Source organism: Dermacentor andersoni, chromosome 7 (genome assembly GCF_023375885.2).
Source record: "Dermacentor andersoni chromosome 7, qqDerAnde1_hic_scaffold, whole genome shotgun sequence".
In the NCBI taxonomy this organism is placed as follows: domain Eukaryota; kingdom Metazoa; phylum Arthropoda; class Arachnida; order Ixodida; family Ixodidae; genus Dermacentor; species Dermacentor andersoni.
The window spans coordinates 122032053-122056912 of NC_092820.1; the positions used below are offsets into that span (position 1 = coordinate 122032053).

Consider the following 24860-nt stretch of genomic DNA (forward strand, 5'->3'; position numbering starts at 1 on the left):
GTGGTTGGCAAGGCAACGAAGCACCCGAAGGGTCACGCTTATGTTTTCGCGTCCTGCCTTGAGGTTCCGTCGCGCTCTCGCTTTGTGCGATGCACGGTGTCCGCTCAGCGAACACACTGGGTACCGTACCGGGCTTCAGATGTCGCTTCGTGAAGTTCTCCTTGAAATCCGTAGGACGGAAGTGGAGGCTACACACAACAGAGCAGTCCGAGATAGGAATGATCGTCAAAACGTCATTTCTTGATATGGCACTCAACCACTCTGCACGCAAAGCGTTTTCGACTGGCAGCTCGTGAAAGGACACCCCCGGTTGCTTCCGTCCCCAACTTGACGGGCAGCCTGGTGCGCAACAGCAACGCATGGGTACGCCTGTCAACCACTCAAAGTTACTTAGTAAGGCGGACACACACACACAGTAAACACCAACCGGCTCTGTAACAGAATTTTAAGCCCTGGGGGTACTGAAATAAAATAAAAATACCGGCTCTGCAGTAGCAGACGGCGCGCAAACATGCGCGAGCACGCGGAGTTGCCAACACAACCGTTGGAATAATGGATATTTCTGTTCATTGTGCCAAGAATCTAGTCGTTTAAACGCGACCCAGGCTAAATCGTCACTGAATATGGTCCTTTTTTTTTTCACTCTGTCTTCTTCTTCGACTGCAGTTCGCCACTATACTCGGTATATCAAGAACTCTTAGCATTCTTGCTCGATATAGACGCGTATGTGACGGGTGTCAAACACACACAATCTTTTTCTCTGCGAGCTCACCTCGTGCATTGATGTTTCAGCGATGATATAAACGAAAACGGAATATCTTTGCTGAAATATTTGATCGCATGAGCCAAAGGACCGCTTTCATTATTATAATTATTTTGTACAAATATCCCGTGTACGCTGCATGTCAAAGCGCACTAACACGAGAAGCTGGAAACCAGAGATGTATCAGATGTACCAGATTATGTATCAATTCTTGGCCTGTTTGACTCAAATAGTGTCGAACTACGCGGGTTGCACGCGCTACATGAAGCCGAATTTTGGTTTCGACGTGTTTTTGGGTGCGACATACCAAGGCGTTGTGTCTGCACTCAAATTGTTAGCGCGCAAGATTTTGGTTTCTGTTTCGGTTGTGTTAAAACGCGCAGCTTTATCTCAAACCGCTGAATTTTTTACTTTTTACCACTTGTACGTGAGTTTAGCTTTTTATATCTAACAAAGTAGTAGTGACTGCAAGTGAATAAACAGCATTAAATACTTGATTGCATTCTGTTTCCGCAACGACCGGCAGAGCTCGCAGCGTCGTGACAAGCATGGCGGCTCGCATACGTTGATGGCCGTTTCGTCGTTTTGGTGCAAGCGCAAAGAATAATTCCGTTATCACGCCCCACAGCTGTTGCATCGTAAACTTCGTCGATCATCTTTATTCACTAGGTTTTCAATTTACAATCTACCATGGCTAGTGCAAGCGGGACGAAGCCCCAGAAAATCCCGAAAGTTGCAAAGGTAGGCATTTGACGCGCAGTTCTTATGCTCACTCGAGTTGCTTACTCTGTCGTTGTTAGACTACCTCCTTGTTTTGCGGCATTCATGTCTTTCTGAGAACATTACCATCACGAACATCGGTTTCTGATCTCTGTTGCAAAGTTGTTTTCCCCGTGATTTGTTCTCGTCAAGTTCACTAATGCTTTCTGGCGTGATGCTCCCCAGGTCAAGAACAAAACGCCGGCTGAAATTCAAATCACAGCCGAGCAACTCCTTCGCGAGGCGAAGGAAAGAGACTTGGAGATCTTACCACCGGTATGTACCCTGCACCTAAGGCGCTCGTCATTTCTTTTCTTTTTGAATCAGTTTTGCGTGTCCGTACTAACAGCGAGCTTGTTTCTTCGACTCTCCAGCCGCCAAAGCAAAAGATCTCTGACCCAGAAGAATTAGCCGAGTACCAGCTGAGAAAACGAAAGGTGAGGCTATAATTTAGTTACTTTCAGAGGCTGTTACGTATGATTTGTGTTTAACGACGTCCATACACTAATGTGTCTGTGGTTGCTCGAAGGCCTTTGAGGACAGCATCCGCAAGAACCGATCTGTCATCAGCAACTGGATCAAGTATGCTCAGTGGGAAGAGAGTCAAAAGGAAATACAGAGGTAAGTTTGTTGATCATTTCGTCAAAGCCACGGAGCGAAGTTCACAAGAAAGCTGTGACCAACGCTATGGTTCGATGTTTACATGTGTCACTTCATTGATAAGCACTTAAAGTTCACTGTTTAGGAGCAGTGTCATTTGACAGTTTTGGCTGAGTCCGTGGTTTTGATATAATCAAGGGGTGTACGGTAGCGCGATTAAAAGACGGAACAAAAGAAGACACCCAAGGACACACACAGCGCTTGATGATGCATTACCAACAAGCCCACATTGCAACCCTCGTGTTTTGATATAGCTTTAGTGACTGTCAGCTGTCTTCTCATTTTGGTGTGCTTGTAACGTATTGCGGTGTGTTGTGGCATTGACAATTCGGAGCTGTCTGTTACCTATTTCTTTTAGCTTTAGTCAAGTTCAAGCACATTAGAAGCTAAGCTCGGTTACTTCTGAGGAGGTGCCTTCTGTTCCTCTAAATTTTTCCATTTTTTTTTTCTGTTATACTGTGTCAAGTGTTCAAACATTTGGCATTGGCAGTGTAAATGTATTAGCATTTAACCATAGTAGCCGCTGGATGCATTACTTTAATCCTTGCCTAATTAGCTTTTTTCTGCTTTTTCCCCAGGGCTCGCTCTGTGTACGAGCGGGCATTGGACGTGGACCATCGAAATGTTACCCTTTGGCTGAAGTATGCTGAGATGGAAATGAAGTGAGTAAAACGCTATGTTTCTTCTATTTCTCTCATTAGGATTGTTACAGATTCGCCTTTCACCTTTGGTACAAAGCTTTTCAGAAACTGCAAGTGTGTTTCGAGGCATGAGGGTATTCGTATTTAATTTCAGGTTTATTGTTTTGCCATCGCTTGCAGATGTATATTGCAGTGTTACACCGAACAGTATTGTGGTTGTTGACCATGTGAAGCTGTATTGCTGGCAGTCAAATGCCTCACAGATGGTCACTGTCAGGTTGCTTGCCAACATTGTAGATGCTTCCCAGCTTTCAAAGGTCTAGAGTTCAGACTTGTGCTTGGGCGTTTCCTGTGCCAGTTTGGAGGATGCTCAAGCAGTTGACTTGGAACCTCAACATAACTGCACCACCCTCGAAAGATGCACTACCTACACATTGTTTTGCAGCCTAAATGATGTTCATTCAAGTTCATTTCTTAATCTCTCCCAGTTCTCGGAATATGAAGCCTAAACCTTTCTTATCAGTTCTGGTTGCATCTCCGTGGGTCTCCAAGCAAGCCGAACATAGTTAATTAACTTCTAATGTTTACACACGGCAGGCATATTGTGAGAAGTAAAATATTTAAGAGTGTGTCTAAGACTGCACCATCTCTGAAACATCACTTTGGTTTCCTTAAAAAGTTGAGCTGGGCATGTTGGCTTGGTTACACAGTTGAAGAAACCAGTGCAAAATTTGAATGGGACAGAGAGAAAGCATTCCAAGGCAAACACTGAATGTACTGTATGTATTGAATGGAAGCACTTAAGATGTATTCTGTGAGAATACTGTACGAAAGTCGACTGTTGTGAGGAGGGACACGGGTCTTAGAGACAGAAAAATCATGGATATTTAGAATAGACACAAAAACTGAATGAACATATCCAGTTTTATCAGATTTCATCAAGAAATAAGCGTGTTATCTCAATAACTCATATCCTCCCATAAGTACAGCATAATTATTGCTTAAAATTGTAGTTGGCATAATATTAGACACTCGCGCATTATTCTATGCTTCGGAAACCAAAATGCACGCATGGCTATGGAAACATGCCGAACTCAGTATCACGTGTAAAGGTGTTGTTTCATTTTCGATCAGCTTTGTTTCATTTTTACTAGTTAAATATCAAACCAGTTGGAGAGGAAACCATGAAAACACGTAGCTATTACAGCAGAAATAATTTAACAATTCGGAAAACATGAATCATAGCAACATCGACTTGATAAACAAAATCATACTTTGTTACTACGACCACACTTGTTGTCTTCCTCCCACTAATGCTGCCGTATAATCGCTATCGCGCTCACCTATCACTGTTTTCAGCATGCTTCCAGTGAACAGCTACATCTTCACAGCAGATCGAAAAATTCTGATACAAAATGTTCCACGCCGTTTCTCGCATTAGGAATTCATGATTAGACACTCTAATCAGTAAGCTTTCCATTGCACCAAGAAAAATGGGTACCATGAAAATTGGTTGTCAGTCCCTTTAAGGTTAAATCCCATCAATTGATCAAACCATTACAAATGCTATACCTTGTGCGTCACTCAGTGGAACACCCTGCTGTGCAGGAACCGCCAGGTGAACCATGCACGTAACATCTGGGACCGCGCCGTGTCCATCCTGCCCCGGGTGAAACAGTTGTGGTACAAGTACACCTACATGGAAGAGATGCTGGGAAACATTGCCGGTTGCCGACAGGTCTTTGAGCGCTGGATGGAATGGGAGCCCCATGAGCAGGCCTGGCAGACGTACATCAACTTTGAGCTGCGCTATAAGGAACTCGACAGGGCCCGCCAAATCTACGAACGATATATCCTTTCACGCTGAATGCCTGCCTTAGATTAACCTGGTGTGTTTAGGCTGGTTGGTAACCCATGGTAGTAGGTTGAACATGCGAGTGAACAAAGAATGAGATGCACAAAGAAAACGGAAGTACAAGTAGCTGTCCTCATGTATTTTGAGAGTACGGGCATTATTCTGACAGGGTGAGCACTGGCCTGTCATTTCTTTGTCCTTTGTCTTTCGATCGCACTGCTAACCTGTTATCTTTGACTGGTGTCAATCCTGTTTGCTGTCTGTCTATGCCTTAAAGCCTCTTTTCTCTCACTTGTAGACATGAGCGATACTGGTAACTGCAAGCTGTATGCATACGTGGCCACTGACAGTTGCACAGATCTCCTAAACATTCTACTTTGACAGCACTTATGAGTATGATACTGGATTTGTTGCATTCCATTTGTGGATTTGGACGTGTGCCATCGCCGTCAGGCCATCACCTCACCCCCATTTTATGGCAAAAAAAAAAAGGACAGCTTGTAACACGTTATTGCCATTTCTTAATCTGAACACATATTCACACAATGCTTCCTTTATCGCCCTAAGTGAAACTTTTGTGCATTGTCAAAGTACATTGCTTTTAATATTATATTTTCATTATCAACAATTTATATGCATGCACTCACAAAATAGTGCTGAAATGATGTAACGCTCCTATGACAATTTTCCCTTCCATGCTTTGTCAGTGGTCCCGGTGGCTCTCCATCTATGTTATGACCAGGATCAGCCAGTATTGAGCAACAGTTGATAAAAGGAATAAAATGGAGCAAAAGGAATCCTTACAATCTACTGGCCTTGGTTTTGGCAGACGAGCATCCCCATGTGCAGTGTACTTATGCAGAAGTTGTTTCTGAACCCACTGTTGTAAACAACTTTTTTGAAAGGGTATAGTAAGAGAGAGAGCTCTTTACATAGATTAATGCTGGCTTGTGTGAAGTTACCTACATGCTACTCTCTATGGGGGAGGCATTGCAAAGCCCCGAAAGAGACGGGTGCGGGTGGGGGGCTCAGAGAGAGAGAGAAGTGTGAACGCGATGGACTTGGTATTTGCATGTAAAATTACATTTAATGTGTTGCATTAAACCTGAAGGCGAAGTGAAAATGAAATTCTGATCTCTATATGTCCTAAAGCTTGTTAAGCAAGCCAATGTCCCAAAGATAAGCAAACAACACATTTAAGGGGCACATGAGTCTCGGAGACCCAATAAAATCACGAAAAAATTAGATTTTCTTTAAAAACAGGATTTGGATAGCAGTAGGCAGACTGATTATATAGTAGTCAGTATAAAAGTAACTTTGCCCTCTCTCTCTCTCTCTCTCTCTCTCTCTCTCTCTCTCTCTCTCTCTCTCTCTCTCTCTCTCTCTCTCAGTTTTACAAGATATGAATTTTAGGCTTTGTGTAATCTTTCAGAAGTGACGTCTTGACCATCAGGGCACCTATAATCTCAATTTTTATCACAGCATGGCTGTAATTTTCTTTTTCTTGGCTGTACATTAAATAATGAGATAGCTACATTTTGAACATACCACTTACGTATAATGTGCTGTATAATTTTTAATGCTGGCTGCACCAAAAAAGTATTGCTACCATTCTGAACTTTGTGCTTCCTAGTATCGAGCTATGTGCCTAAAGCAATATATTGTGGAGTAGTCGTTGCTCCAATGTTTCTGAAAGCAATAGTGATTTATTTCTAATTACCTTTGGAACTAATCGGTCTATTATAAAAAGGATTGCATAGAGTCGAATTCCATTAATTTGACCTTGATGGAACCGACTAAATTGATAGAACTATCTGGTGGGTGAGATTAAACAAAATACAGAAAAAATGCCAGAACACGCTGCCCGTTTCATTTGGCAGGATTTTCCCGATTCTAGCACGCCCCTGAATCAAACGTATGCCCACTTTCTGTGTCCAAGGTAGAAAAATAACATAGAAATAACATTAAAGCTCCCAGACAAGGTAGAAATCTAATGCCCACCTAATTTGTAAGCAAGAAAAGTGGTTTAAATATGTTTCACATAGCTGCTTCTACATCCAAAGTAAAAAAACAAAACAGCTCCATCCCCCCCCCCCCCTTTTTTTTTTAAGGTTAGCTTTGCCGCAATACAATGTTGTTAAGTGGTAAAACCTGCGGGTGAAGTGAAGGCGGGTTTTTATTGTGTCCTATTGCAGCGTGCCAGCAATCTTCGGCCCAATTTGCATGGCATAAAAAAAAAAAGAAAACTCCATGTTAGAATCAGGAAAATAGCGTAATCGGACATTGTGAGCTATGGTTATTACTTGAAAATATACCTAGAGGAAGCTGATAATAGGCGTTTTCGATGGGAGGTGACGTGTGTGCAAGACATGCACTGTCCCCAGAGCTCCGCTAAGACAGATACTGCCACTAAAGGGGTCGTTATTGGGGTCACCATAGAATTCAGGCACATGCATGCAGTCTGGTCAAGTTCAAGTTATCCGGTGAAGGCCTATTGTGGGATTGAATCAATGAAAGTTTGGGTCCATCGAAATACATGGGCGTCGGTTGGTACTTTCAGCCGGGATCGAATTAACCGAAAGTCGTATCAATCGGAGTTGAATTAATGGAAGTCCACTGTGTATTTGTAATCAGCACAAATATCTGAACAATATTGTGCAGTTTCATTAAATTTGGTAAAGTAGACCTTAAAGAAAGAAGGCTTTAAAACCGACTTCCTCCCTTAAAGTCTGTCTGGAAGTACAAGGCATTGTACCTAATGTGCTCGTCAAGTGTCACTGGTGCGCGACTAATTTTATGCACGTGGCTTTCATGAAATAATGCACCTCTATACATTAGGCATTCTAGCAAGACATCTCAACAACCGTTTCTATAGCACAACAGGTGTCACAATAGGGATTGGTAGAGTGTCCAGTTGTCTCCAATAACGGTTTGTAAACCATCGTGTCCGTACTGTTGTCTATGGTAGTATACAACAACGTTCGGGATCTGTGACCCTTAACATCCTGTGCACTTGTGATGGTTCACCCGGACGTTCGGCACTGGATCAAGTACGCCAAGTTTGAAGAGCACAACAGCTACATCAACAATTCACGGCGCATCTACGAACGCGCTGTCGAGTTTTTCGGCGAAGAATACATGGACGAAAGACTGTTCGTTGCCTTTGCCAAGTTCGAGGAAAACCAACGGGAGGTGAGGATTGAAAAATGGGGGTCAATCTTTATTAATTTGTTGCAAATGCTGAAGGCGGTATGTGTAGCAGTGATCAAAGTCTTCAGCAAGGCACCTTTAAGTGAAAAGTTAGCACTAATATACTAATGGCAGCAAAGGTAGTATATGAAAGATATATCATGGATATGTAATTATTGGGGACGTAGAGGATTCTGGATTTTTAGCATTTTCAAATTTGAGGAAATGCATACACTGGATTTAAAATTGCCTTCAGAGTCAACAACATTTAATGTTAAGAAAAAAAGCAAGGGTGTAGCACTAGTTGTAAAGGCTAACCGACGGCTGTAAAAAAACAAAATGCATGTTTCTATTGACTCACTTGACCAGCTTGGATTGAGGACAATTACTATAAAGAGTACACAGATGCTATATTTAAACAAGAAGTCGTTCCTAGCACATACAAAGGAATTTAATGAGTGTTACCTGTGTATCAGTGTAGTGCCAACAGCAGTCCCATGTATAAATACTCTCTCCCTGTGCTTAACTTTGCAGAGCCCAACATATATGTGCTACGCTGGCTTCAATGCCTGAAGATTATTATTTAAGCACGGGAGAACTTAGTGCATAACTAGTGTAGCATCTTTTATGTGCTGAAGTGAGCTTTCAGCTGGGGTGCTTCAGTAAACCTAATTACTAATTAATTACTACATTAGATAAGTTCTAGTCAGTCAGTAAGGATGTGCTTCTGCTCCTCGTCCTTGAGCTGCTTGTGACGTCAAATCTATAGCGAAGTTGTTTCTTTCAAAATGTTCTGCAGCGAAGCTGTGTAGGGCAGTTCCGCAGTGATTTCCGTGCAGTGCTGGTGACAATAGACAGTTTTGGTTATCTGTGCTTTACAGAAATACCGTGTTACGGTAAACATAGATGGCGGTAACAACACTAGTAGCGACGTCTTGTGACACATTGTCCAACGCGTGAAAAGGTTTTGTGTTGCATGGGGGTTCTTGTCAAAGGAATATAAAGCAAACTGAAACTGCATGCTGTCAATTGCATCACCACTGTTGACGCTTCACACCAGCGCATAAGTACCATATGATCAACTACTGCGATAACTATATGTCCTCTCTGAATAAACATTTTTTTTTAACCCGCCGTGGTGGCTTAGCGGCTATGGTGTAGGGCTGCTAAGCACAAGGTCGTGGGATCGAATCCAAGCTGCGGCGGCCCGCATCTCGATGGGGCTGAAATGCAAAAACACCTGTGTTCCGTGCATTTGTGGCACGTTGAAGATCCCCTGATGGTCATAATTAATCCGGAGTCCCCTACTATGGCGTGCCTCACGATCACATCATGGTCTTGGCACGTAAAACCGCAGAATTAATTCATTGTGATTAAACTTTGTGCCACACGATGGCACCAACAAGCCAGCTGCCCACGTTTATGCTCCTGGTAACGGAGCATTCTGTGAATGATAACTACACATATGAACAAGCTAAAGCTCTCTAGTGTGTGCTGGCATGGTCGGTATTGAGGAGGCAGAGGCGCATCGTACGAAGGAGCTGGTGCAGCATGCCGGGCCATGTGTCAGTTATTTATTTATTTTATTTACAAAATACTGCAGACCGGATTGGTCCAAGCAGGATAGGGTACATACATTAGTTAGTAAGCACTATGCCTTAGGATCAGCAACAATGGGGAAGTTATAATTTACATCCAGAAAATATAATAACAAAACTAAACAAGGTTACAAAGCAAATACAATTTGTGACAGTACGTGCCCCAAACACTGGTACATAGACAAAAAAGCACACTACGCACAGTTAATAAGTAATCATCATTTCTAACCATACATATAGATACTTATATACAGGCTCTCAAGAAGTTGAATAAAGGAGAGGTGAGTCATGAGGCAGGGAATTCCAGTTGGATATTGTTTTAGGGAAAAATTAATGTTTGAAGAAATTCGTGCGGGCAAATATTGGCTTGATGCTATGGCTATGTTTATGTCGTGAGGGTCTGGTTGTGTCCCTTTCGAAGTAATCCTGTGGCTGAATGCCACAGGATTAGCGGGTAGTACAGAAGCAACAGTCTAACCTCTTTATAAAAGACGTCAGGCATGAAAATACATTCATTTTATCTGATATTCATCCTAAGCATATATTCCCTACTTGCTGATAATCAAGAAATATGTTATGTTTACATTGTTGTACCTAATAAATGGGTATATCAGTGTTCGTTATATTTGAGAGTTGACTGTATATTAAGTAGATATAGCAAAGAGTTTGGAGGGACTGGTATAGCGAAGGAATTACACTGAATAATAGTGAATGGCTTGCAAAATCTTGCGTAGATGTTGTGCAGTGGCAAACCAGACCGAAAGGACTTTTGAAAGGTGTGAAAACTCCCTTATGCATGTTCGCTGTCTTTGATGTACGAGTCCCTCGTGCTTTCGTGCACCTGCAATGGTATAGCTTTCTTTTATTTATTTTCTTTTTTTTCCCCGGTGAGTTCTATTTTTCACAAAAATAACTTAGACAAACTATAGCTGTGTGTGTGTGTGTGTGTTTTTCGGAGGTGTAGCAGCCGCATTCATATCAGCATTTCATTACTGTTTCAGTCGAATTTATTTATAAGTACTTTACAGAGCCCTTGAGCAAAATGAGAACAAGGTAAAAGTGTGAGCCAACGTTTCGACAAGTGGACTTGTCTTTTTCAAGCCAAGTCTTTTACTTTGTTCTCGTTTTGCTCATCGTTTTGAATTTCCATCTTCCGCATTCCCCGTGTTTTCTCTACAGAGCCCTCGTGAGTTATTGTGTAAGGATGGAGTATGGTAAATACATACATAAAAATTAATATACAAACAATAACACCTTAACAAAATAAAACATCAATTAGTGCAGAAAGATGCAAATGAACTCAAGAACTTAACAAGATACACTATAAAACCAAGGGAGTAACAGTAGCGTTCAAGGTTGAAAAAAGAAAACAAAAATGAAAACACAACGAACAAAAAGCAATTTTAACTAAATGGAAACAATGCTATGGAGAACAAAAGCAATTGACAAAAGATAGTTTTCACGTAAACAAGAAAGAAAGAAAGAAAAAGATGAGCATATCTGCAACAGTACTGTACGCAAGGGCAATGGTGAAAGTGGCAAATGCAAAACAACCGATTTTGCAGCATAGCTATGTTTTAAGATTATCGCAAAGCTTTGTGTGATCTCACTCTGATGTAAGGTTATCCAGTTATCCGTTGCCCTCATGTGTGTCATCCTCCTTCCCTGGCCCCATGACAGCACGACCGTGTGCGAGTGATCTACAAGTATGCCCTGGAGCACATTCCCAAGGAGAAAGCGCAGGACCTGTTCAAGAACTACACCATCCATGAAAAGAAGTATGGTGATCGGGCTGGAATTGAGGACGTCATTGTCAGCAAGCGCAAGTACCAGTATGAGGAGGTATGTGTCTTTTGAAGTGCACAGTGTTGCTGTTTTGCATTGCTCTAGAACTTTGCTAAGCTGGGAGCACGTAATTTCCCTAGATGAGCATCTTGAAAAGGCAGAGTTACGACTACCTTTGAAGTATGGCCATCTGCCCTTGTTTTTTTCTGAAAGTGGTTTGCCAGCTGACCTTTACAGTCACTGACGTAATTCAAACTAAGGGTTTGAATGATCAGAAGTGACGAAAAACGACCAAAAATTAAGCATCCTCGTACCACTAGTTTCCACAAAAAAAGCTTCCTCTGGACTTACCAGTGGCAAGCCCTCACTTACCCTCTCAAAAATATTTATTGTTTTAAAATACTTCTGTTGTTGTGTCGGGTGTTGATTTCTGAAGCGAAATGTACGTAACTGTGTTGCCCATTCTTGTTTTGCTTGGTGTGAATTGGGAAATGCCTGTATAGAATGTCATTTGTTTTATGCGATGAGCTTGGTTGGTAGTTAACCCTTGTCCAATTGTGCACTGTATGGTCTATTAGGGAACGTGCAGTCATTGTCCTGCCAACGATTATCATTGAGCTATGGCATGAATACCTGCAGTCCAGTTTGTTGTGCCAGCGACATATTTCCAACCTTACGTGAGAAAACTTTGTTATGTTGGCTTTATTACTGGTAATGTGTTCCCTTTAACAGTGGACTGCACTGTACATTTTCAAGTTTCATCCTTTCACATCCGATGAGAAGAGGTGTGACAAGTTCGTAAATTTTTCGCTATAGCTTGGTGCTTACTTTTCGGAAATAACCAGATAATTTACGTTGACGTTGTTGTGACTGGGCAAAAGTCTTTACCGCGACCGTTAATACCAGGCTTCATATTTGGTGATGTGCTTTGCAGCAAGTCAAGGAGAACCCACTCAACTACGACGCCTGGTTTGACTACTTGCGGCTCATGGAGAGCGAGGGCAACGTGGACTCGACGCGCGAGACCTACGAGCGGGCCATCGCCAATGTGCCGCCGTCGCGGCTGAAGCGCTTCTGGCGACGCTACATCTACCTCTGGATCAACTACGCCTTGTACGAGGAGCTAGAGGTGGGCGACGCGGAGCGCACGCGCGAGGTCTACCGGGCCTGTCTCCGCCTGCTGCCCCACAAGACATTCACCTTTGCTAAGGTGTGGCTCCAGGCGGCCCACTTCGAGGTGCGCCAGAAGAACCTGCCTGCCGCCCGTAAGCTCCTGGTGAGTCGCCGTCAACAGCTGCTCGGTGCCTGTCCCGGTGTTACGTCTCGTGACCTGAAAAACCGGGGGGGGGGAAAATGTTGGGGAATTCCTGAGCACCTGGAAAAGTCGTGGAATTGTCCGGGAATTTTATTTCGTTTTAACGGGTAAAGTCGTGGAAATTTAAATGACTGATTTAGCTGCTCTGGTTGCAAATTCTTGCATGTTGGTTCCTTGCAATGTTATTAGGCTCATTGCAGCACTGCAAGTCAGCTTTCCTGCGTGATAATTCCGTTTTCGATTACCATAATGAAGGAATTTATTCATAAATTACGTGCAGCACTCGCCTCGGGCTCAAGACGAGCTCCTGCTTAGCCCATGTATGCACTACAGTGCAACCATCTACCACAGTATAGTTGTTTGTACACAGAGCTTGCCGTACATGAAGCATATTGTGTTTCGGTGAAGGATATTGATAGTGGCAAAAGTGAACCAGGGACGTAGAGTGTGCGCTGACAAACCAAAAGTTTAGTTGGCTGCACAGCAAAATTTTTTTTGGGGGGGTGGCAGAGTATGAATTGATGCTGCATAGTGACTGACTTGTCACCAATAGAAACGCATTTATTACAGACAGTTCTTAATAGTGCAACATATCCAGTGGGTTGCGCTGTCACTCACATGGAGCAGCAACAACGTTCGCAGACCGTAGATGGATGAACGGGCTGGACATAGCACGAAACTAAAGCACGGAGGTGCCGGGACTGCTGCCCTCATGCAGTATGTTGCACCATTAAAACCTTGTTCTAATAATGTATGTTGATTGGCTACACCAAAGCTGCAGCAGTGAAGTAAGCTTTTGCTCCATAGCTAACAAAAAGTCCACTCTCTTGAAGAAACGCCTGTATACAACATAAATTTTGCTTCAAGTGTGCGGCACTTAGTTGAAAAACGCAGTAGAAAGGAGTATGTGGCATTGCGGTGAAAGCCGCATGTCCAGCACTCATGAAGCACTTTCGTATAGGAAAATGCTGTCAGCACATCAATTGCTCTCCAGACTAACGTCTGCACTGCAGTGACAACGTACTGTGGATTGATGACAGCTACAGTAGGTGGAGTAGCAGCCCTACATTGTAGATTCTTTCCTTGCTTAAAAAATACTTTCACTACCTTAAAGGGTCTCTGAAGCAGTGTTTGTTGTGTGCCTAGACATAGAGGGTATCTCTCAAGGAATGCTTTCCCACAAGGATTTCACGTCAACGCACCATAACGACACAAGTATGAGCTAAACGTTGCCCTCCCCTTAAGCCGCGGCATTCCCTCTCAACCTTTACACGGTACGGCCATTGCTATGTACTGCTTCCTTGAAGTGGTGATGCGTGGTTTGTCTACTTCCTGTTGATTTGAACTGCCTAGGCCACGGTGGCCTGAGCTACATGGAGTGAAATTTAAAGATGAACTGCGCAAGTGGTTCGTGTGGCATCAAGCAATACTGCTCTGCGTAACATGTTATGCGGAGCAGTATCACTCGATTCCTCACAAACCTTTGCTATTGAGTTTGTCACCAAGTATGCCTATTTTCATACGTTTTGGCGCTTGCTTTGGATAATACGATTTTCGGATGATACGTTTTATTTTCTGGTTCCCGTGAAGATCGTATCAACGACATTCCACTGTATAGTGCATCACGTTTGTCAAGCCTTCAGCATGCTTCACAATATTGCCTTTTGAATGTCGCATGCTTTTATGGCATGTTTAGGATTACCTGTGTTTGAACAATGCTTGAAATTGCGCGACCATGCTTTTAGGAGCAGTGATAACTTTGTCCAAACAAGCAGCCCGCTTCTGTGTCGATGCTTTCACTTTGCAGGGCACTGCCATAGGCCTCTGCCCCAAGGACAAGCTCTTCCGCGGCTACATCGACCTGGAGATACAGCTTAGGGAGTTCGATCGCTGCCGCATCCTTTACCAGAAGTTTCTTGAGTTTGCGCCCGAGAACTGCACCACTTGGATGAAGGTTGGTTGATTCCCTATACGCTGCCGCTAAACGCCTGTGCTTTAGAATGTGAGTTGCGACTGATAAAAAACGGCTGACTTAGCAGGTACCAATGTTGGCAGATGAAGTATGCACAGGAAAGGATAAAGCAGGGTTCCTAGTGGTCATTAAAAGCCCTGAATGTGAAACTGCTGAAACTGCCATATTCAAGGCCTTAAAAGTCCTTATGTTTTTTAGGAGTGCTTGAAAAACCTTGTACTTTCAGCTAAACTTAGTGGATTTTGCTTGTGCACTTGACCACAAGGTTTATGCAAACCAAGGATCAAACCAATCAAATTTGATTAGCATCTTTGCGGGGAGGAGCCATCTTGTTTGTAATGGCTGGTAATATCTTATGTGACAAATGTTTATCAAGCACCCTTTATTTCTCCATTGCATGTGCAATAAGAGATCTTTTCTTATTGTTCAGGACAGCGTTTTGTTTACGTGCTTTCAGACATCAGCTGCCTGGCATTCAGTGCTTTCTCAGGGCCTTAAGTGTCCTTGAAAGCATTTGAATAGTTTCTGCAAATGCTGCTATGAACCACGATAAAATAGAAATATGAGTTAGCTGACTGCCAGTTTGTGTAGAGTTCCCTAATAAAATTACCAGAACGAAATCTGACTCTACAGTAGTTCAAACACCATGGGAATCACAGGCAGTTGATGGATTTTTATATGACTTGGCATGGCTTTGTTGAGAAAGCAAACTACAGCTTCTCCCATTGTTCCTTGTGGTGTTGCATGCTAGTTGTACAAAATTTCTTTTGAGCAGGGAAAATGTTTTACGTTGACTACCACTTCACTTTGTTGTGCAATTTTGATTTCATAAGTAAGTCTAGGCTGTCCCAAGTGTGCATGTTGCTTGACCTGGATGGATTTTTGGCAGTGATGCTTGCCATCGGTGACTGTTTTAGATGTTTTTCTTTCTTTAAATAGTTTTGATTTGTAATGTCTGAAAACAGTGCAATGACAGTAGACAGCAGTAAATGAGGCTAATCATTTCCATACAGTGAACTTGAGGGTGACAGGTCAAAACCAGAAAAACCAGAAGGTTGTTTGGAGTGAAAAGGTTAAAGTTTAGACTAATTTATGTGCTACCCATCTGCTTCATGCTTGGTGTAGAGTTGTGCGGGCGGCATGCGTAGATCTTAACACCAAGTTTAGCTCTAGTATTTTTAATGTGAAGCTCTGTGCCAATTTGAGTTGGCTCATGCTTACTTTTGGATTAAAGGGGCAGTAAGGATAAAACTAAGTTGAGTGGTATTTGTAAATTACGCTACTGAAATTGCAAAAAAGCCACTCTTACAGTGGGGAGAGTCTTGACAAGGCAGAAAACATGCAAAAGTGAAAGATAGCTGGCGATGTCGCTTTGAAGTTCTCATAGCAGTTTGGGTGTGTCGTCGTGGATTTTGACGGTGTCTAATTGGGCCTAGTCAGTTTTTTTTTTTTTTTTTTGTTACTAAAGATGAACTACAGTGTATTCTAAAAGAGCGACAGACTGAACATAGCAAGTTTCAAATATTTTTACCGCACCACAACAGCCCATGTGCAAGGAAGCACTTTTGAGGTTCATGATGTCACGCTGACGTACCGGCACTGGGACAAATTTTCGGAACAATTTAACAAAATGGAAGTTCAGCCTTAATTTTTGTCTTTTAGTATTGAACCTCCAGCTGCAACATTAGCAGTAATAGAGTTTTGAAAGAACACTTTATCAGTCTAATGATTTTGTATCTATTCTTGTATCCTGTAAAACTAGCACTCTGGGACAGGGACATACATCAGATTACACACGCACAGCGCTTGTGAGTGTTGTCAGTTTTATGACTTGTTTCCTAAAGCACCTGTTTCTTCTGTCCCTCAAGATAAAGTAGAATGCCTCTCGCCCGCAATAAGCCAAAACTACGAATTTCGCATCGCCACATATCTGGTTACCATAGAGGGTGTGTGCCACAGGCTAATGGCAAACAGAGGCACTCAAAACTGCTTAGAATGTGTCATTGTAAGACCAGTGTCCAGGTAACATCCGAGTGACCTGTTTCCTCCACTGGTGTGCGTCTTGTGGATGCAGTCTTATTTTATTTTTTTTATACAACGAACACATGGTCCAAGCACAGAGGGCAGCACATACAATGGAAACAAGCGATCAGTGATGAGGCATGCAACAATGAAAAAATGGAAATCATCATTGCAAGGTTTGGACCTGGATTCGCTTAAGGAATTTCATTCTGTTAGAGTAAAGGTGTTAGAAAACAATGCTTGCGTGTGTTTGTTTGTGGAAAATACGGTGTTGACACTTTCCACCTGCTGTGACAAGCAAGTCTAGTCAACGACTCTGATAAATATGGAGAGAGCCCAGGGCAGGGCTTCAAGATGTAAGGCTATGTGACAGTACTGCGTGGCAGCATGCAAAACAAGGTGGCACGAACAAGATAGCTCGGCTTACCACCCACATAGGATCATTTGTACTCATGATATCAGCCCTTTCAAGCTGTTCAGTAAATGCTTGTACGTCATGTGTGTTTCCAAAGCTTGCTTGGACGAGTGCCAACTACTGCCGGCATTAAAACTGTAGCCGGCCCTGCGTGGCAGTATGCAGAGTTGGAGACGATCCTGGGTGACGTGGAGCGGGCGCGGGCCATTTTTGAGATTGCCATCAGCCAGCCACGCCTGGACATGCCTGAGGTGATCTGGAAGAGCTACGTTGACTTTGAGATCGAGCAGGAGCAGTACCAGCTGGCGTCACGCCTCTATGAACGCTTGCTTGAGCGTACCCAGCACGTCAAGGTATGAGCTTAGTGTGTCGAGCCTGCCTCGCATGGTGTTATTGTATGTGTGTTCGTAGTAGTGTGTTAGAAGTGTGCGTGTATGTGCAATTATGATCTCCATGCGTGCCAACCCCTGGATTTTCTTAAAGTTTTACGCATTTGGGCTCATTCTACGATTTTACAAACATTCATGTAAAGGTTCGTGAAAAATTAGTTGTGCTTGTGACAGTGTTTTTCACAACATTGCAAAAAATGTGTGCTAAAAAGAAATTGTAATGGCACCTTGGGCCATATACCAAAGAGGTACTTGTATAAGCAAATTTATACAGGCAAGTTCCTGAAGCAAGCGAAATCGACAGACGCAAAGTCATGGAAAATGTCACTGCGATCTCAAAACAATGTGTTGCCGACTAGCTGAGCAGTCAGTCCTCTTGAAAGCCACCACGCCCTCACAGTGGGTAGTGGAATTTCTTCTCATACATCATGTTCTACAGGCGCTAAGAACTGGATCGTGCCATTTCAGATATCTAATTAAGCGAACAACCTGAAATTAGACAAAAATGCCCAAGTGTCACTTATACAGCGAAGCTGTTATAGGAAGTTCCACAATCACTTTTGTGAGCTGGTGTGCTCGGTAAGAGATTTCCATGAAAGAGCAGCCAGCAAAGCAACCTGCATTCGGTTGCTGAATTTTCACTTCGAAAAGTAATTATCAATAATTACAAAATACAATGTTACTTTGCTTGGACCTCACTTGAATAGACAACTTGTCTGCATGGTTTTCTTTTTTTTTAGCCAGTAATCTGTCATTTTTGTTTCTTACATCACGTTTTACCAGCTCCACATTGGAGGTCAGCCAGGTGTTTGTATGGCTACAGCAGCAAAAGCTCAGGGCATAGTTAGTATCAAATGTAAATCAGAGAGCAACCAGTAACACAGCCTGCGTCAGCCGTATGGCCAGGGCATCGGTAAAGAACCACAATAAGGAACAGTTAGCAAATAGGCCCCTAGTCTTTTCAAAGAGCATGAGGACTCGCTTATGCGGCATGTAAACACGCTTAACAGACGTGGGCTAGAGATAAGACGAGACATACATAGCACACATAGTGCACACCTGTAGGACCTTTCCTCTTGTCCACATCTGTTAAGCGCGTTTACATGCTCACAATGCTCACCTAACTTGCCCAACTGCGTGTGTTGATCACTTCTTCAGCTTTGCTCTCTTAATATAACAGTTGCTCAGATTGGCATATGTCTGTAAAGATTTCTTTTTTTCAAGCTATGCTTATGTATGGCTGTAACAGGGCTAAAGTGAAACATTGTTTCTTTCTCATCTTCCAGGTCTGGATTAGCTATGCTCACTTCCAGCTCAACTATGGTGGTAAGGACCCTGTCCCATTGGCCAGGACCATCTTCGAACGGGCCAATAAGGAGCTCCGCAATGCCGCTGAGAAGGAAGAACGGCTGATGCTTCTTGAGTCTTGGGCAGAGTTTGAGGTAAGAATTTCTCACTTACTGTGTGTGTGCGTGTGCACGTGCATGTGCTTGCGTGTGTGTGTGTTTTGTCAAATACAATTCTTTCTATCTTTCTCGTGGCAGTAAGGGAGGGGTGGGGGTGATGAAGTTTTCACTTTAGTAATCTTTTTACTGAAAATTCTAAAAAATTCCCCCATCTATCTCTACTGACCCCCTCGCCTGCCTACCCATGAACACTTGCATAGACATGGCCTCATTTGGTTCATAATTTTTAACAGCCTGGCACAAGTTTGCTGTGAACTGTAATTATTGATTGATTGAGTTAATGAGTCATTGACCTTAATGCTCTCAATCAATATAAGGGCTATGAAAAATGCTGTAGTTGGATGCTGTGGATTAGCACCTGGGGTTCTCTCGCATGCGCCCAAAGCACAGTACTACACAATAATTTCTCGGATTATCCATATTGGAATGTAGCCGGGAGTCGAACCTGCAACCTCATGCCTCCTGAGCCAGTGCCGTGAATGTGTGTTCAGTTAGGTGATGGATGTGTTTGTTTGTGCACCAGAATCTTTACTATTTGTCAGACAGATTGTATCCAGGCACACTGGATGTGAGCAACTGAATGTGGCTGACTAAAGTTTGCGTGCTTGTTCTCATTCACAGGCCAGCCATGGCGACGAGCAGAGCCAAGAGTCGGTTGCCAGGCAGATGCCGAAGAAAGTCAAGAAGCGAAGGAAAATCGTCAACGAAGATGGGGTAAGTGTTTGCATCTGCCGAATGATGAGGACCCTGCGATCCATATTCATGGTGGGCCCTTTAAGACAAAGCTTTACCTTAAGAGCCCATATATAAACAGAGAAATCATTTTGCTATGTGCTCACGCTGAATTTGATTAAGTTTGATTTGTGAATTTACAGCTTACACGAAATCACTACAGTGTTTGCTAGAGTTTTGCAAAAGTCCTCCTTACAAAGTAGGGGTACTATATTTCAGAGTTGTGTATAATACATCTATTTTGTTCACTTTAGGTGTCTTAATAGGTGCATTTAGATAATCGTGATATCATTATGCATTTATTACTGAGTTGCAAAGTTTACTTCGTATTTTAGTTAGTTTAGTGTTTAGTAACTTTCAACAATTTTTGTAAAGAATTGGCTTCAAGCAGTCAATAGATTTCACCTTTGTCAGTGCGGTGGTTTCTGAGAAAAGCGATTTCTCAGTTGTCATATGTTTAGATAGGTCCCAAGCTGAAGCATAAGAAGTTAAGATGTAATGACTGCAGGAAGCAAATTTTTTTATTTAGGCAGTCAAATTAAAAAAAGATAGTTGAAAAATCACACGCACTCACACAAAATAAACTGAAACATCACATTTACAACTCCTATCTAACTCGGTAATAAACAATGGTATCGTAATTCTGTAAACTGTACCTAGAATGTACCATTAATTTACTAATTGTGATATTTTTGCGAAACCCTTGTAAACATTGTAACAATTTCACGAAAAGTGTAAACTAGAGGTGTGCGAATATTCGAAACTTCAAATATCAGATTTAACTTGGTTAGTACTCGGTCCAATTTGAAATATGCTCTTAGTATTCGAAATATTCAAACCCCCCAAAATTGCTGTGTCGAGTTCTTAAGTCAGCTTCGCCGCAGTACAGCCGTGTTATGCGGCGAAGCATTCAGATTGTATTGCGGTGAAGCATATTTTTTGTGCAGTAAAGCATATCAAAAGTAAAACAGGGGCACTGTCAGGGGGACCTCGTCGGTTCTTATGGCTACCCGACGCTATCAGCTCAAGTTCCCACACTGTGCTACCTCTTCATGCATCTGGACAACACCAGCCGCCTGGCAGAGACCTCTGAGTCTGCTACTAATCTGGCTAAGTCTTACAAACACGGTTTCTGAACTACAAATTTGACTGAGTAGCAAGCTTGGCAATGTGTTTAGACCCTCGTGCTAGAGTAGTTGAGTACCATCAAGATGCTTCAAAGGCAAACTAGATTAAAAACCGGCTTCAGAAAAAAATCATGCAAAATTTTAACGCCAAGGCACCCAGATATCTCCTCTACTATGAAAGCTTCTGAAGAGGCTCCTTCCACGTCGGTGCTCTCGAAAGGCTTTAATAAGCTCATCAACCAACAGCAATTTTCACATGTATGTGGCGGCAATTTTCGCTTGCTGCTACCTGCGCAGGTTGAAAGATATGCATGATGAAATTTTGATCCAGAAAGAAGATCCACGTGAGTGGTGGTGTATGTATGGTGCCCAGTGTTAGCTCGGCTTGCGAAGAGATACCGGCCGATACCAGACAGTAGTGTGTCCAGTGAGCAGCTCTTTTCAGTGTCTGAAGGAATTGTGACATGCAGGAGGGTGTCTCTGCTCCTGCAACATGTCATCCTTCCTTCACGACAGCATTAAATAATTGTAGTTATGGTGCTGTCAAGCAAAAGTGTTTTACTAGATACAATTTTGTTGACCACAAAGCATGATTTGCCTGTACTTTATTTGCTGTACAATAAACTTTCTTTTTATTCGTAGCTCTGGTTTGGGAAAAAGAATTGCATTTCTGCAAGAACGATAGCATTCGCATTCAGAAATTATTATAAAAATGTTCGACTCGATTCACACTTGGTTTTCATTCAGAATTCACTTAGAAATTGAAAGCTTTATGTTTGCGCGTCCCTAGTGTGGACACATACATTGTTTGTCCGCTTCAGATGCTCTAAGCGATGCAGTTCACGGAACTACAGTGACCGTTTTTGGTGTATAATTATGGATTTATAAACTCCAGCTTTTTTACCTACACCTACAGATCTTTGGCAAACTTTGTAAAGCCTGTGAGGCCCCAAATCAAAGTTCTGCTTGAGGCAGTCAGTAGAATTCAGCTTTCTCTCTTAAAACAAATTTCATCTGATTCGGTCCAGCAATGACTTAAAAAGAGCATTTCTGCCTTTCACATGTATAGTCAAACCTTGTTGTAATGAACTGTCATATAATGAAATAATGGATGTACATAGTGAAAGTAAGTGAAATTGCCCTTGAAATCCCCAGAGAGAGTCATAGTGCAGTGCATGCAATAATGGATATAGCAAATTCTGACTCATCTTTCAGCTTTGTTATAACAACGTTTTACTGAATTTGAATATGGAAATGGGAGTTGGCCCTGAGGTAATGTTTCTTCCTAAATAAATAAAATAAACAATATAAATTGAATAGCAGGCACTATTTGATTCTTTCTTTCTTCTTTCTTTATTCAATACTGCAAACCTTGTACAGGTCCAAGCAGGGTGGGTTAAATGGCAACAAAACAATAATAACAAAGTTAAAAAAACATCAAAGTGTGGCAAAAGGCAATAAAGAATCATTCCAGTCGGTTACAGTTCGAGGGAAAATTGAAAACTTGAATAAATCTGTTCGCACAAAATACAGCGTCAGGAAATTAGGATGATGGTGGCGTGTACGCCTCGACGTTGAAAGCGACAGGTATGGAGAAGGGTTAATAGCTAGATCTTGATTCCAAAGTAAGAAAAGAAATTGCAAACGTAAGTTCTTTCTTCGTTGTTCAAGACATTGGATACCGTTAACCTGCATTAATTCAGAGGGTGAGTCATACGGGGAAAACTTTGAGTAAATAAACCTTACAGCTTCTCTCTGTACCTTTCCTAGGCGGGTAATATTGTGTTTATTAAGTGGGTCCCAGACAATGCATGCATATTCACGTTTTGGTCTAATTAGTGATTTGTAAGCAAGTAATTTTACGCTAGTTGGAGAATTCCTAAGCTTATGTCTTAAAAAGTACAGTTTACGGAAGGCGGAAGAACAGATCTTATCTATATGTGAATTCCATGATAAAGTATTAGTTATTGTGACACCCAAATACTTATATTTAGTCTCTTCCAGCAAAGATGACAAACCTAGCCTAAAAGAAAGCGGAGATTTTTGCAAGAGAAGCGAAGAAATATGGTCTTATCAGTGTCAAGTTTCATGTCCCACATTTCACACCATTCAAAAATATTAGCAAGAGAGGTATTCGTAGCAAGAGAGATATTCGTATTTGAATATACAAATATTTGCGCACCTCTACTCATTATGCATTAATTCAAATACGGCAAATGGCAACATCATTGACAGGCATTTGCTCCAGGCAGGCAAGATTCCTTTTTATTCTTGCAAAGCCATTCCCTGCCTTTTGGTGTTGCCTTCAAACACTGCTGCCTCTCTTGCAGTCGGAGGCCGGCTGGGAGGAGTACTTCGACTACATCTTCCCGACGGACGAGACGGCCAAGCCACACCTCAAGCTACTTGAAATTGCCAAGAAGTGGAAGAAGCAGCAGCAGAAGTCCGAGGATGGCGACCGGGAGGAGGACGCCGACGATGACAGTCTGGGCGATACCAGCAGACAGGAGGCGTGACAGCACCGACTCGTCTTCTTGCCGCTTCCGCCGGTTCCACAGTCGGCACTGCATTATGCGTCCACCATCACGCGTTGTTGGTTCAGAACTCGACTGCAGCCACACATCATCTGTACATACTATGCATTTCATCGTGTTACTCGCACACAATCCTGTAAATATAACTGGCAGCTGTTTGCCTGTTATTTTTTTCTTTCGTTTTTCTAGTGCTGGTCACTTACTTGTCGGATGACAAGATGACAATGTCATTTCTGTCGAGCGTCATCCACGCTTACTGTAATCAAGTTTGCTGTTAGACTTTAGTTTGATGAAAGCGACATTTCTCTTATCCTTCCAGCACCTTCACGACAAGGTGACTTAATGTCATTTGTGTGGCACGTTGTCTGCGTGTAACATCATGTTCGCTGCTTCATGGAGCTATTTAACCCTTTGAGGGTCGCATTCTTTTGCAGGAACTGGGCCTCATGGTCAGTTTCTTTATTGCAGTTTCCAGTAAGTATGAAATAATTGAAAACTCTTGAATACAGCAAAAATTGGTTGCAAGCAATATTTTGTCTCAGAAATACTCACACCAACAGTATACACAAATGCACCATACAGTAAGAGATCAAGAAAAATATCTAGCAAAATTTATGGCTATCAGTTTGTTGCCCCAGAACCGCGTTTCATCAGAAAAAAAAAATGTGTCAGGAATGAGTCGGAAGAAGAAACGCGTACCTTGGAGGTAGCAGACGACAAACTGGCGACCACATACATGAGCATGTCGTCTGCTACCTTCATGGAGGAGAAACAGGTCGAGCTGTGCGTCCAAGTGAGCAAACACAATTTCAAATGACTTTAGCCAACTCTATAGAGATGGCAGCACCTCTCAACAACCAGTGGTGTCGAATATCCACAAGATATCAAAGATCGGCGCCGTACACGTACGTAAAAAACCATGCAGGATGGATCAGTGGCACCCTACATTTACGACAAACCATCAAAGGGTAATGTGATTTGACAAAACTGCGATAAAATGACCTTGCAGAAATCATTAGAATGTATTTCGGAACTTAATGCATTCTCTACACCAAGGAGCGCCACCAAATAAATACAGAAACAAAACACCGCAATGTATGGATTGTGTGCTTAATTGTTAAGGGCTAGTTAATTTATTGTAATGCAAAGCTGCTAAAGTCTCACCTTGCCACCTGTGTCCTTCTCCACCATATTGGCCATTTGGTCATGTGTGTTGACAACTTAATGAATTTGTGCCTGACTGTAAATTCTCAATTTGGAATGAATAATTACGCATGATTCTTTACGTAAGCATAATCAAAAATTTTTTGATGACCATGAAGGTCTTAAAGTAGAAATGCTTTACGCATGAATATCATGACCTCTTTTATGCATTTCAGTCTTTGATATATCATTATTTGAATGATATGCAAATGACATTATTTTTTGCAATGTAGCACTGAAAGGAACCTATTGTCATTTAAAACACAAAATGCCATTAGACTGTAATGATAACTAATTTTCCCATCTAACAAGGGCACTATTCACCCAGCTTTAACTCTTTCCGGTCTGAATTTTTTCACTGAAGTCAAAATTTTATGTTGTGTGTCTCAATGAGAAATCACTGAAAAATAAGCAACAAATTTTCACTGGAGTTTT

The 24860-nt window shown here is 42.3% G+C and overlaps 1 protein-coding gene across 1 annotated transcript; it reads left to right on the forward strand.

Annotated features, from left to right (window-relative positions):
* Positions 1-1297: 1297 nt before the first annotated feature.
* Positions 1298-23403, forward strand: crn (pre-mRNA splicing factor crn). The gene is made up of 14 exons (XM_050181144.3): positions 1298-1504; positions 1709-1798; positions 1897-1959; positions 2052-2143; positions 2761-2844; positions 4432-4673; positions 7692-7870; positions 11146-11307; positions 12185-12526; positions 14373-14519; positions 17133-17327; positions 18650-18805; positions 19451-19543; positions 23019-23403. Exons 1-14 carry the CDS (start codon positions 1454-1456, stop codon positions 23202-23204), a joined length of 2082 nt encoding a protein of 693 aa, XP_050037101.1. The 5' UTR covers positions 1298-1453; the 3' UTR covers positions 23205-23403.
* The last annotated feature ends 1457 nt before the right edge of the window (positions 23404-24860 follow it).

What these genes read in the sequence shown, in the direction of transcription:
- crn (XM_050181144.3), top strand. Translation starts at nt 1,454, where the DNA reads ATGGCTAGTGCAAGCGGGACGAAGCCCCAGAAAATCCCGAAAGTTGCA. An exon ending in CCGCCAAATCTACGAACGAT is followed by an intron (nt 4,674 to 7,691) that starts ATATCCTTTCAC and finishes CATCCTGTGCAC; the next exon opens with TTGTGATGGTTCACCCGGAC. An exon ending in AGTCTTGGGCAGAGTTTGAG is followed by an intron (nt 18,806 to 19,450) that starts GTAAGAATTTCT and finishes TCTCATTCACAG; the next exon opens with GCCAGCCATGGCGACGAGCA.